Below are 14,833 nucleotides of genomic sequence, written 5' to 3' on the forward strand. Positions count from 1 at the left end.
GGAGGGTAAGGGCCTTAGAGCACTCAACACGGAGGTAAGAGATATGGGGAGACCAAGACAAACGATTGTCAAGGAATAACCCCAAAAGCTTCGCAGAATCTTTGTACTCAAGGGGATGACCATAAAGTGACAAAGAGGGACGAAGAACGACCCGTTTCCGCGTAAAAGTCATGGCACAAGTCTTAGAAGTAGAGAACTTGAAGCCATGATCGGTGGCCCAAGACGACACGGCATCAATTGCAAGTTGAAGCCGGTGCTGAAAAAGAGGCGAATCATCACCCTGACAGCAAAGGGTAAGATCATCGACATAGAGCGGAGAAGACACCTGAAGGAAGATAGGAAAGAAGACCATTGAGGGCAACCAGAAAAAGAGTAGTGCTCAGAACACTACCCTGGGGCACACCTTCGTATTGCTGAAAAGAGGCAGAGGGAGAGGAAAGGGAGCAAAAAAGGAAAAAGGAAAAAGAGAGAGAGTGGTACCAAGGCGCACCCGAAAGGAACGACGAGAGAGGAAGCTGCGGAGAAAAAGAGGGAGATGACGACGAAGGCCAAAAGAATGAAGTTAAGATAGAATATGATATCGTCAAGTGGTGTCATAAGCCTTTTCCAGGTCAAAAAGGACGGCAACAACGGAGGTCTTCGCAGCAAAAGCAGTACGAATATAGACCTCCAAGTTCACCAGGACATCTGTCGTGCTGTGGCACTTGTGGAAACCATATTGAGAAGGGGAGAGGAGGTGATGGTGTTCCAGGAACCATATCAGACGAACGTTAACCATACGTTCAAAGAGTTTACCCAGAGACCCTGGTTTGCGAACAGGGAGGACAACAGCATCGATCCAGTCCTCAGGGACTGACGACGACTCCCAGATCCGATTATACAGACTCAGTAAATACTGGGACGTGCACGGAGGAATATGGCGAAGCATCTCATAATGAATACCATCGGAGCCCGCCGCTGTAGAACCGCACAGGGCCAGGGCAGAACGAAGTTCAGAAAGAGAGAAAGGATGATTATAGGGAAGCTGAAGACGAATGCAGAAATCTAAAGGACAAGACTCAAGGACAGGTTTATGAAGAAGGAAAGATTGGGGAAGATGGAGACCAGAGCTAACAGAAGAAAAGTGGGAACCCAGTTCGGAAGCGACCTGCAACGGGTCCGCCACAAGAGTGTCATGGAGGTGAAGGACCGGTGAAACATCGGGAACGAACTTACCCGCTATCTTGCGGATATGCTTCCAGATCTGGGGCAGAGGAGTTTCAGACGTAATTGTTGAGACATAAGATGCTCAACATTCACGTTTAGCCATACGAATGGCCCTACGGGCCACCGCACTCGCTTTCCGAAAGAAAAGAAAAGAATCGGCCGTCTGCCTACGGCGGTGCCTCTTCCAGGCTGCACGCTTACAGCGGACAACCCGAGCACAATCCGCATTTCACCAGGGAACGCACTTCCGCGGACCCCGAGAGGAAGAGCGAGGAATAGAGCGGAGGGCAGCGTAGAAGACAGTGTCATGAAAAAGGAGGAGAGCGCGAGGGAGAGGCAGAAGGGAGAGGTCAGAGAGAGCAGCACTGAGGGTAAAAAGGTTCCAGTCCGCTTTAGCAAACTGTCACCTAGGAAAAGAGAGAGAAGGGCGAAACGAGAAAAAGGAAACAAGGATAGGGAAATGATCACTGCCATGGAGGTCATCAAGAACCTGCCACGTGAAATCTAAGTAAAGAGAAGAAGAGCAGAGAGAAAGATCAAGACTGGAAAGGGTGCGAGTCCGAGAGTCCAAATGAGTGGGCTCACCAGAATTCAGAAGAGACAGGGAAGAAGAGAGGAGAAACGGCTCAAGGAGGCGACCCCGGGTATTCGTCAGAACGTCACCCCAAAGGGAATGACTACAATTGAAGTCCCCCAGCAGGAGCACAGGCTCCAGCAAGGAGTCCAAGAGGTGTTTCAAATCAGGAAGAGAAAGCGGGACACTCGGGGGGAGATAAATGGAACAAACTGTGTACCATTTCCCCACAAAGATACGAGCAGCAGAACAATGGAGAGGCAAAGGAAAAAGTAAAGGAACAAAGGGAACATCAGCACGAATCAAGAGAGCAGAAGAATTAGGAGCCCCAGCAACGGTTGGGGGGGGGGAGAGAAAGGAATAGCCACGAAAACGACCAGGACGAGCACCAAGCATCGGCTCCTGGAGACAGACACAAAGGGGCAAAAACCGCGAAATCAGAAGTTGGAGTTCGAGGAAATTGGCATATAAACCTCGAACGTTCCATTGAAGAATAGACATCGACGAGAAGGTAAAGGACAACAACAGAGAACAAGGAAGTAACAAAGGCGAAAGAGCAACACAGCACGTTAAAGAATATTAGGGTCAGGATCAGGGTCAGCAAAGTCAGGGTTAGGGGGCATGGGTAAACTGAGCAAAGATGGAGGGAAGGAAGCGGGCGAACAGATCAGAGGTGGGCGGGCAGGGTCCGGAGGAGGAGACAACGCAGAGGAACAGTCAAGGACAGCAGCAGGTAGAGGGGGAGGAGAAAGAGGGGAGCGCACCTCAGCAAGAGCAGCAACCGAAAGGGAAGCAGGCGCCAAAGAAACCTCCATAGCAGGAACAGGGGCGCAATCACTGAAATGGCAGGGGAAGGGGCAACAGAGCCAGAAGTAGGGGCTGAGGAAGAAAGCGAAGCCTTCTTACCCGCCGGGGAGGAGGAAGGAGAGGAGCCAGGCTTACGCTTCTGACTTAAAGAGACCAGTGTCCCAGCAACTACTTGCCGGGCAACGGATTCCAGTGTCTCAACAGGAGAGGCTGAACGAGAGCACACACGACGGCCGTTAGGAGAGCGATGGACATCCGCCTGCACCGACAGGCGGCGGGGAGAGCCGATAGATGGAGGAAGAGGATGAGAAGGAGGATCGGAGGAAGAAGACACAGGAGACATGACAGACCGGGTAGAAAGAAGGGGAACCCCACACAGAGGACCAGGAGGGGGACCCCTCGGGACAGAACGCAAAGGAACAGAGGAGGGGGCAGTAGGCATATCAGGGTCCAAGGCCCGGAAGTCTGAGTCTGGTTGTGAGTCTGAGGAATGAGGGAATGACGAGGAGAGGAAGAGCGCAACACGCGAGCATAAGGCGGGAGCCGGCGAACCTGGCGCCTCGCCTCAGGAAAAGATAAACGCTCCCGGTGTTTCAAGTTGAGGACGGCTGCCTCAAGCTTGTAATGGATACAGGCGCGGGAGAAGGTAGGATGGGCCTCACCGCAGTTGAGGCAGCGAGCTTGGGGAGAAGTGCACTCCGACTTAGAGTGACCTTCACCCCCACACAAAGACAGAGAGAGACAATCCCAGAGCAGCGGAGGGCACCATGCCCAAACCTCCAGCACTTGTTACAAAGTCGAGGAGAAGGAATATACTTCTGGACAGAGCACCTAGCACCAGCAAGAATGACAGAGGATGGAAGGGTCCTACCATCAAAGGTGATCTTCACAACACGAAGGGGTTGACGGCGACGACAACGAGGGGGACGAGTAAACGAGTCAACCTGGAGGACAGAATGGCCTTGGGCATCAAGGATATGCCGAATATCATCGTGGCAATCCTGCAGATTCCAAACACCGGTTGCAACATGGGGTGGAAGGAGAATAGTGCCAACACTGGCATTCATCCGAACATTCTTCGAGACCCAAACAGGGATCTCGCCAAGGCAAGATAAGGCAGCCAAGCGGGAAGCTGCATCCTGAGAAGGAGCAGCAACGACACGTGTACCGAGACGAGTGGGGTTGAAGGTAACCGACGCATCCACGCAATCTACAAGATGCCGATGGAGGGAGAAATCATCAGGAGGCGCAGAATCAAGAGGGAGGAGATCAAAGTATTTGGCCCGTAAAGCGGGACCAAACAAGGCCTGATACACGTCAGTACGAGAAGGAATCGAGAGAGTGCGGCCATGGCGTGAACGGCGTTGAGAACCCCTAGAGAGAGAGGGGTCAAAAGGCGCAGTAGTCACAACGAGAGACTTAGCCGCACCAGGGGACGAAGTGGTCACCACTGGGGGCTGGAGGCTCAACCCAACCACAGAGGAGGGAGGGGAGCTGGGGGAAGAAGTCAGGATGGTCAAAGGAGGAGCAAGGTCGGGGCGCAATGCAGCGGAGGCTACAGAGGCGGTCACCCAAGACAGGCCGACTCGGGGGCTTGGTCGCCCACCCCACGAGCCCGAGAGGGTACATCAGAAACATTTAACGACATAGGTACGAAGAGTGATAAATTCATCCACGAATGTGCCCCCATACCCACCATGGAGCCACAATTAGAGGCAGGACACCCAACAGGAAGCTATCGCCGATCATGCCGGGGCCCCCTAGGGGTGCGTCGTGAGTATACGCACCACAAACGCCACCTTAAGAACCATCAGTCCGTCGAAATCGGGTTCAGTGACGAAAGGGGAATTGACAATAAAAGGTTCCCCTCGCTCGAGATGTTGGGTACAACAGTTCTACCGGTGCAAGAGTATGCCTCCTCAAGCACCCGGGCGTCAAAATAGAAGAAGTCCAAAGAAATAATCCAAAACAAGCAAAGGTCGGCAGGAAACGACAAGCAGATAGGAGAAGAGGGGGGAGAAAAACGAAACATAATGAAAAGGAAAAGCGATCCGGCACAATTAGAGAAGACAGCAGCAGGAGTGCAAGGCCAGAAAAGGACAGAGGACTGTCCCACGGAGCATCACACTCTGGCAGCCGTCCACGAAGCACCCTCACGACGCCAATGGGCCGGATGGGGAGGGGGCACAGGTCTGTAAACAAACATCAACATGGGTTCTGGAAAGGGAAATCTTGCCTAACAAACCTTTTGGAATTCTATGATAAAATAACGAGGATAAGGCAGGACAGAGAAGGTTGGGCAGACTGCAATTTTCTAGACTGCAAAAAAGCCTTTGATACAGTATTGTACATGTGACTGCTATTCAAACTTGAGAGGCAGGTGGGAGTGGGTGGAGAGGCCCCTAGCATTAGTAAGGAACGACCTAACAGGAAGGAGCCAGAGTTACGGTAAGGGGCGAGAAGTCGGATTGGCGAACAGTAACGAGTGGAGTTCCTCAAGGATAGGTGCTGGGACCAATTCTATTTCTAATATACGTTAATGACATGTTTACAGGAGTAGAATCCTACAAGTTGATGTTCACGGATGACGCAAAGTTGATGACAAGAGTTGTGACAGATGAGAATTGTAGGATTCTCCAAGAGGACTTGAACAGGTAGCAGAGATGGTCAGAGAAATGGCTACTGGAGTTCAACACGAGCAATGTAAAGTTATGGGAATGGGACTAGTTGATAGGAGACCAAAGAGACAGTACACAATGAAGAGGAACTCCCTACTTGTGATGACATGAGAAAGAGACCTGTGCGTGGACATAACACCTAACCTAACTCCTGAGGCACATATAAATAGGATATCGACAGCACCATACTCTACACTTGCAAAAGTTAGAACATCATTCAGAAATCTAAGTAAGGAAGCACTTAGGGCACTTTACACTGTTACGTGAGGCCAGTCTTAGAGTATGCAGTCCCACCATGGAGTGCCCACCTGAAGAAACACATCAGGAAACTGGAAAAGGTTCAGAAGTTTGCAACGAGACTCGTCCCAGCGTTACGTGGGATGGGGTATGAAGAGCGCCTGAAGGAACTGAGCCTTATGACACTAGAAAAAAGAAGGGAGAGGGTGATATGATAGGAATGTATAAAATATTCAGAGGGATTGACAGAGTGGGCATAGACGAAATGTTCACACGGTATAGTAACAGAACGAGGGGACATGGGTGGAAGCTGGAAACTCAGATGAGTCACAGGGATGTTAGGAAGTTTTCTTTTAGCGTGAGAATAGTGGAAAAATGGAATGCACTTAAGGAGCAGGTGGTGGAAGCAAATTCTATTCATAATTTTAAAACTAGGTATGATAGGGAAATAGGACCGGAGTCATTGCTGTAAACAACCGATGGCTCGAAAGGCGGGATCCAAGAGTCAATGCTCGATCCTGCAGACACAAATAGGTGAGTACACACACACACACACACACACATACACACACACATACACACACACACACACACAAGGGTGAACAAGGATAAACTATTCAACACTGGTGGGACGCGAACAAGGGAACACAGGTGGAAACTGAGTACCCACATGAGCCACAGAGACGTTAGAAAGAACTTTTTCAGTGTTAGAGTAGTTAACGGATGGAATGCACTAGGCAGTGATGTGGTGGAGGCGGACTCCATACACTGTTTCAAATGTAGATATGATAGAGCCCAGTAGGCTCAGGAATCTGTACACCAGCTGATTGACAGTTGAGAGGCGGGACCGAAGAGCCAAAGCTGAACCCCCGCAAGCACAAATAGGTGAGTACACACACACACATATATATATATATATATATATATATATATATATATATATATATATATATATATATATATAATTGAAAATTCACACCCCAGAAGTGACTCGAACCCATACTGCCAGGAGCACTATGCAACTGGTGTACAAGGCACCTTATCCACTCGACCATCACGACCGGACAAAAGCTGATGGTAGCCGAGGCTATTTCCCCATCACCCCGCCGGCACTCTGATGGTAATCTTGGGCATAGTATTTTAACAAATCACCTCATTCTTTGGGGCACATGTGAGGAACACAAATGCAAACAAGCCTGAATGGTCCCCAGGCATACATGCAACCGAAAACTCACACCCCAGAAGTGACTCGAACCCATACTGCCAGGAGCACTATACAACTGGTGTACAGGGCACCTTATCCACTCGACCATCACGACCGGATAAAAGCTGGTGGTAGCCGAGGCTATTTCCCCCATCAGTCCGCCGGCATTCTGATAGCAATGTTGGGCATAGTATTTTAACAAATCACCTCATTCTTTGGGGCACACGTGAGGAACACAAATGCCAACAAGCCTGAATGGTCTCCAAGCATACATGCAACTGAAAACTCACACCCTTGAAGTGACTCGAACCCATACTGCCAGGAGCACTATGCAACTAGTGTACAGGGCACCTTATCCACTCGACCATCACGACTGGACAAAAGCTGATGGTAGCTAAGGCTATTTCCCCATCAGCCCCCGGCACTCTGATGGTAATCTTGGGCATAGTATTTTAACAAATCATAATATTTTGTACGGTCGTGATGGTCGAGTGACATAAGGTGCCCTGTACACCAGTTGCATAGTGCTCCTGGCAGTATGGGTTCGAGTCACTTATGGGATGTGAGTTTTCAGTTGCATGTATGCCTGGGGACCATTCAGGCTTGTTCGCATTTGTGTTCCTCACGTGTGAGGAATACAAATGCGCTCCCAGACTCATTAGAGTCTGGGAGCATTAGAGCATTCCTTTTTGTTATATAATGTAACTCATCATGTTATTGTGGCATTGCTCTCTCTCTCTCTCTCTCTCTCTCTCTCTCTCTCTCTCTTTCTCTCTCTCTCTCATCTCTCTCTCTCTCTCTCCACATCTTCTCTTCACGAGCTTTGTCCTTACTTTTCATTTTTTCTTTACATATATATATAAAAGTTCTTACATCCTTGTAAAGGCCACTAGCGCTTGTAATGCCACTAGCACTTGTAAAGCCACTAGAGCCCATAAAGCCACCAGCACTTCTAAAGCCACTAGCGCTTGTATAACACTAGCACTTGTATAGCCACTAGCGCTTGTAAAGCCACTAGCGCTTGTAAAACCACTAGTGCTTGTAAAGCCACTGTTGCCTGTAAAACCACAAGCACTTGTAAAGCTACTAGAGTTTGCAAACCACTAGCGCCTGTAAGGCACTAGTGCTTATAAAACCTATATCTCTTGTAAAGCCACTATGGCCTGTAAGACCACTAGTGCTTGTAAAGCCACTAGTGCTTGTAAAACCAGTAGCACTTGTAAAGCCACTAGTGCTTGTAAAACCACTAGTGCTTGTAAAACCACTAGCACTTGTAAAGCAACTAGCGCTTGTATAACCAGCAGCAGCTTGTAAAGCCACTAGTACTTGTAAAACTAATAGCGATTGTAAAGCCACTAGCGCTTGTAAAACCACTAGTGCTTGTAAAACCACTAGTGCTTGTAAACCACTAGTGCTTGTAAAACCACTAGCACTTGTAAAGTCACTAGTGCTTGTAAAACCACTAGCGCTTGTAAAGGCACTAGCGCTTGTAAAGCCATTAGCGCTTGTAAAGCCACTAGCGCCCTGTAGAGCCACTAGAACTTGTAAAGCCATGAAATTGTTTTTGCTACTAAGGCATTAACATTACTCTGTACCTTACAAATTGCACAGCTGGTGAAGAATTATCTTCCTTTGGCTTTGACCTGTGATGCATGTAGATTATTGATTCTTTTGGCATAGTCTGCATCTGCATAGGCTGTGCATTGATAAATGGCATGTGCCTTCCTGACAGAAAAACATCTTGGGCCACTTGTAGCTACTTTGGTTCTATCTGTCTTAGGAGCTTGATTTCCTACAGTTAAATTAACTGTAGGGTATTATAGAATATGAGCCAACATTACTCTGTTTCCACTTTGCAGATGATGAGTTTTGTTGCTTTGATTTCTGATTGTCAGTTTGGACATTTTTGTTTTTGTCCAAAGATTTACTTTAGTGATTTTTCTTGTGAATTGATATTGTTACACATATGTAACAACTGTAAGTATGTAATTACATGCAAGTAGGTCATACAAGCATGTAACAACTTGTACTCCTCAAGGATTTCCTTAAAGGATGAATTGTATCGGCAATAATGTGTATTTAAATTATTCATGATGTGATGAAGCATTTTGCTTTTTATTTATCGGCTTTGCCTTTTTCTATTAAGTAAATCTCTTTGAGATGCTTAATTGCATTCAGATTTTCTGAGGCTGCTTTCACTACAGTGAAAGTATGAGATTAGGTGATTAAGATTATATTCTTGGATTAAGATAGTTATCTTAGATGGATGATAATATTTGGATTGACATTGTCAATGGCTGTTAGCCTTCAGATTATAGATTAGTGATGAAGGGCTGTTTAGCCATTCAGATTGTGATGTGAGATTAAGATGGGTCTTAATCCCCAATGGTAGAGTATTGTAGCAAGTGATGATGACATTTGTCTATCATCCGATTTAAATGGCCCTGTAGGCTGTTGATTAAGATTAATGATTTGATGTTTAGCTAAGTGATGACTTTCATTCAACTGATAGATGTGGCCAGGAGGCCTTCAAGTTTTTTTATTAGTATCCAATGTACTTATCATGTAACAATTGTATGGTTTGATCAGTAATCTTCATCTGTGAATGACAAATTAGCAATGATCTGCAATGCCTTTCCTCTTACTTGGTTTTGTAAACATAAAAATTTAATAGTCTTAGTGAGAGAAGCATTAGAGTGTATTAAATAATCAAAAGCTCTCCAGAAGGTATCCCAATTATGTTCAGCTTTGGCCCTCAAAACAAGGTAATTCTACCTTTGGGAGTTTGGCTGCTACATGTGGGATAGTTGAGGTACCAACTGTCTGCATGTGCTCACATTTGGTTGGGCTACTGCTGGCAATGCTAGTTTGATTAAACAATCTAATTGATCCTGGATTTTAGTTTCATAAATGGGTGTTTCAGCTCTGATATCCTGAAGTTCCCTTTGGGTTAAATCAGCGTTAGCTCTTTCTGCTAAATAAGTTTCAGAAAAGGTCTTTGATTTGATCAAATTTTTCAACTAAACTTTTTATTAATGTTATTCAAGATGATTAAATCAAAAGATACTTGATTAGCTAACTTTTGACATTTGTCAATCAGTTGAGTTAGGAGATTTTTGACACTTTATAAGTATCCTTTTCTTTCATGTTGCTGTAGCAGTTGAAGAATTAGAAATCATCTGGATTTTCCGCGTTTCAGAGTTTCCGAGATATTTTCTCTTTTTTGATATAAGTATGTATAATGTTAATGTATTTTGAAAAATGAGCTATCCTGTCTACTTAGGTAATGATTCCAAAGATCGTCCTTCTATTCCTCCCTGGAATCTGGACTTAACAGGTGCTCAATTATTAAAAGTAATAATTTGGTTTATCATCCGAATGCACCAAATCGGTAAATTTTGTAATATTTTTTTAAAAAATAGTAAATGACACTATTTTTGCAAAATTATTACAAGATCTATTACCCTAATTAGGGTTTGATAAAATACAGTAGAATGCCTACTGATTTTACCTGAAATAGGGTTTGATACAGTTGATTTTGGATATATATTGTAATGAAATGTTCCTATAGTGTTAAAAACACTTTTTTAAATAGTATTTTGTAATGAGCAGCTCTGAAAATCAGTTGATTACAATAATGCTAGATAATACACTTAATGTGTGTATATATGTTACCACAATTGAGGTCTATAATGGTATATATGAGTAAGATGTAATTGTGTCTTTGACACTGATAAAATTAAGTACTGTGATTTTTTACCACAAAACTGAAATTAGTATGCTATGAATGCTTACTAGGTAATGGATATGGTGGTTTAAACCACTGCAAACAATTTGTTTACTTAGATATACAGATATGATAAATATTGGCTGCTAACTAGGTTAGGCTAGAATGTAAAAAATTATTCCAAAGCAAAAATCAAGAAGTTTCTTATGTATTTGCCATTGAAATATGATCTAGTTTCTAGACTATCTAGGTTCAGGAATAATCATCCGTTCGAAGGACCATTAATGTATTCACCTAGTTGTGTTTGCGGGGGTTGAACTTTGCTCTTTGGCCCGTCTCTCAACTGTTTACTAAATACAATTTTTTTTCCACACCATACACACACACACACCCAGGAAGCAGCCCGTGACAGCTGACTAACTCCCAGGTACCTATATACTGCTAGGTAACAGGGGTATTCAAGGTGAAAGAAACTTTGCCCATTTGTTTTTGCCTTGTGCGGGAATCGAACACGTGCCACAGAATTACGAGTCATGCGCGCTATCCACCAGGATACAAGGCCCCATGTGGGGGAAAACTTGCTGGAATTGATGTGAGAGGAGGACAACTAGAGTGCTAAATTAATATGAGTGCTAAAGTGAGTAATAGAGTGCTAAAATATGGTACTAAATTAAAAATTACTGTATGCAAATTTAATTCAACTAAAGTCTCTAGCTAGGGTCGTAAATCCTAGCTCCTCTTTTCCTAATGACAGACTGTGTAAGGGTCAGGTGGGGTGAATGAATTAGTTGATTGAAGATCCAGTCCACCTGTAGGCAATTATCTCACATTAGATTGTGTTTTTATACAAGAATAAGATTTTAATAAATTCAGTTCTATGACTGAACACTGGTTCTGTTTAAAGCTGGGATTAAAACATGTACATAGTCCAGCCTAGCACTATAACTATCAACAGCCAATATTAATATACTATATACACAACAATTTAAATTGTGGATGTATATTAAAGGACCTTAAATGTGGTCTAAGTACTATTAACTAAGTACTAAAGATTATATTCAATTGGAGGAACTTAAATGATAAATTAAAGATAATTGAGCAAGCAATTGTTAACTTAATATATATGTTCATGGATATATATAAATATATATAGATATATTCAATTTATATGAAGAGGTTCAGTCACCTTGACTGAAACTCTTCCTAGACTAGGGATACTTATGGAGCAGTGAACCTCATGAGTGTCTAGTGTCTGGGAAAAGATTCAGTTGCTGTAAGATTAATGAATTCTCACTGAAATATGAGGCGTTGCCTCACCATATAACCGACAGACTGACTTGTTAGATATATTAAAGTTATACAAGCATACAATTGGCCAATTAATTTACTAACTAAATAACATTCAATATGCTTCTCTGAATGCTGGATGCCTGTCTGACAAGTGTGCTAGACTGGATAACTCTCTTGTCGAGTTTAGGCACGATATTTTATATCACAGCTTTGTTGTAGATTGTACTGGTAGCGTTGCTACGTGATTATGTCCTAAATTGCATTGCAATAGGTTAGGATAGGTGATGATGGTGGAGGTGGAGACAGTGTCACTTTGTGTGATCCACTCTACATTTATATAGAAATGTTCTAGGAATTTGTAGATATATTGTCCAGGTATTCCCTCTTTCTAGAGAGTAATCACTGGTGATAAAGATAATTTGATAAGGTGTCCTGAGCTAATCAATTTTCACTAAGCACCGTGGCACATGTTCACTGTTTGTAAACACATGAGTTCTAGCCTCGTGGTGTGGTGGGTGCTTCTCTCCCAGCATATGATTAAGATAAGATATGATTATAATATAATTAGATATAGGATATTAAGATTATAAGTATTACTGGATAGTACTATTGATTCTTGTTAAGGATTTGATTTAATCCCTACCGTAAATCGATTCAATTGTTCCAATAGTTTTTTAATTAAGAAATCCTACTAGAAGCTTCTGGATCCATGAGAAATCATGCAAAAAGTCACATAGGCACCTATAGGGCCCCATGGTGTATGTGATCATAGGTGGCATTGTCTAGTAGGATCAAGATGTACAATGAATCTGTTGGTTCTGATATGATATTGTTATGATTTAGATACGATATAGAAATAATACATTTCTCAGATAATAATATAGATATAGTGGGTAAAAATTTCACACATTTAAAGCCAGGAGTGCTTGTAAAACCACAAGCGCTTGTAAATCCACTAGCGCTCGTAAAACCACTAATGCTTGTAAAACCACTAGCGCTTGTAAAACCACTAAAGCTTGTAAAGTCACAAATGCTTTTAAATCCACTAGCACTTGTAAAGCAACTAGTGCCTGTAAAACCACTATCGCTTGTAAAGCCACTCATGCTTGTAAAACCACTTGAGCTTGTAAAGCCAAGAGTGCTTGTAAAACCATTAGTGCTTGTAAAACCACTAGCACTTGTAAAGCAACTAGTGCTTGTATAACCAATAGCGCTTGTAAATCCACTTGTGCTTGTATACCCAATAGCTCTTGTAAAGCCACTATTGCCTGTAAAACCACTAGCACTTGTAAAGCCACTTGTGCTTGTATACCCACTAGTGCTTGTAAAGTCACTAGTGCTTGTAAAACCATTAGCGTTTGTAAAACCACTAGTGCTTGCAAAGCCACTAGCGCTTGTGTAACCAACAGTGCTTGAAAAGCCACTGGTGCTTCTAAAGCCACTAGTGCTTGTAAAACCACTAGCGCAAGCCACTACCGCTTGTAAAACCACTAGCGCTTGTAAAACCACTAGCGCTTGTAATGCCACTACTGCTTGTAAAACCACTAGTGCCTGTAAAATCACTAACACTTGTAAAGTAACTAGTGCTTGTAAAACCACTAGCGCTTGCAAAGCCATTAGCTCTTGTAAAGCCACTAGCGCTCGAAGAGCCACTTGTGCTGGTAAAACCACTAGTGCTTGTAAAGCCACTAGCGCTTGTGAAGCCACTACCGCTTGTAAAACAACTAGTGCTTGTAAAACCTCAAGCGCTTGTTAAAGCACTAAAGCTTGAAAAGCCACTGGTGCCTGTAAAACCACTAGCGCTTGTAAAACTACTAGCGCTTGTAAAACCTCAAGCGCTTGTTAAAGCACGAAAGCTTGAAAAGCCACTAGTGCCTATAAAACCGCTAGCACTTGTGAAACCACTAACGCTTGTAAAGCCACTAGGGCCTGTAAAACCACTAGCCGTTTTAAAGCCACTAGCACTTGTAAAGCCATTAGTGCCTGTAAAACCACTAGCCCTTTTAAAGCCACTAGCGCTTGTAAAGCCACTAGAGCTAGTAAAGCCACTAGTGCTTGAACATCCACTAGCACTTGTAAAACCACTAGAGCTTGTAAAACCACTAGCTTTTGTATAGCCATTACCATTTGTAAAACTACTAGCGCTTGTTAAATCACTAGCAGTTTTAAAGCCAGTAGTGCTAATAAAACCACTAGCGCTTGTAAAACCACTAGTGCTTGTAAAACCACTAAAGCTTGTAAATCTGTTAGTGCCTGTAAAGCCAATAGCACTTGTAAAGGCACTTGCTCTTGAAAACTACTAGCGTTTGTATAGCCACTAGCATTTGTAAAACCACTAGCACTTGTAAAGCTGTTAGCGCTTGTAGAGTCACTAGCGTTTCTCAAACCATTAGTGTTTCTAAAAAATCAGCGCTTGTAGAGCCAACAGCGCTTGTAAAGCAACTAGCGCTTGTAGAGCCTCTAGCGCTTGTAAAGTGTCTAGCGTTTATAAAACCATTAGAGTTTGTAAAACCTCCAGCGCTTGTAGAGCCACTAGCGCTTGTAAAGCAATTCGCGAATGTAGAGCCACTAGCGCTTGTAAAACCACTAGTGCTTGTAGAGCCACTAGCGCTTGTAAAACTACTAGTTCTTGTAAAACTACTAGCGCTTGTAAAACCATTAGCACTTGTACAACCACTAGTGCTTGTAAAGCCACTAGCGCTTCTAAAGCCACTAGTGCTTCTAAAGCCACTAGCGTTTGTAAAGCAACTAGCGCTCGTAAAACCACTAGCGCTTGTAAAGCCACTAGCGCATGTAAAGCCACTAGCGTTTGTAAAGCAACCAGCGCTTATAGAGCCACTAGCGCTTGTAGAACCACTAGCGCTTGTAAAGCAATTAGTGTCTGTAAAACCACTAGCGCTTGTAATGCCACTAGTGCTTGTAGAGCCACTAGCACGTGTAAAACCACTAGCGCTTGTAAAACCACTAGTGCTTGTAGAGTCACTAGCACTTGTAAAACCATTAGCGCTTGTAGAGCCACTAGCGCTTGTAAAGCCACTAGTGCTTGTAAATCCACTAGTGCTTGTAGAGCCACTAGCCCTTGTAAAACCACTAGCGCTTGTAGAGTCCCT

At 43.9% G+C, this 14,833-nt stretch overlaps 1 protein-coding gene across 1 annotated transcript; it reads left to right on the top strand.

Annotated features, from left to right (window-relative positions):
- Positions 1 to 205: 205 nt before the first annotated feature.
- Positions 206 to 13,840, top strand: LOC138355173 (myosin light chain kinase, smooth muscle-like). Its single transcript, XM_069309999.1, has 2 exons — positions 206 to 293; positions 13,326 to 13,840. Exons 1-2 carry the CDS (start codon positions 206 to 208, stop codon positions 13,838 to 13,840), a joined length of 603 nt encoding a protein of 200 aa, XP_069166100.1.
- The last annotated feature ends 993 nt before the right edge of the window (positions 13,841 to 14,833 follow it).

Source organism: Procambarus clarkii, chromosome 6 (genome assembly GCF_040958095.1).
Source record: "Procambarus clarkii isolate CNS0578487 chromosome 6, FALCON_Pclarkii_2.0, whole genome shotgun sequence".
Lineage (NCBI taxonomy): Eukaryota > Metazoa > Arthropoda > Malacostraca > Decapoda > Cambaridae > Procambarus > Procambarus clarkii.

Excerpts from the sequence above, each read along its gene's own strand:
- LOC138355173 (XM_069309999.1), top strand. The coding sequence starts at position 206 with ATGATCGGTGGCCCAAGACGACACGGCATCAATTGCAAGTTGAAGCCG. Across the intron at positions 294-13,325 it reads CATCACCCTGACAGCAAAGG|CGCTTGCAAAGCCATTAGCT; the intron begins GTAAGATCATCG and ends TAAAACCACTAG.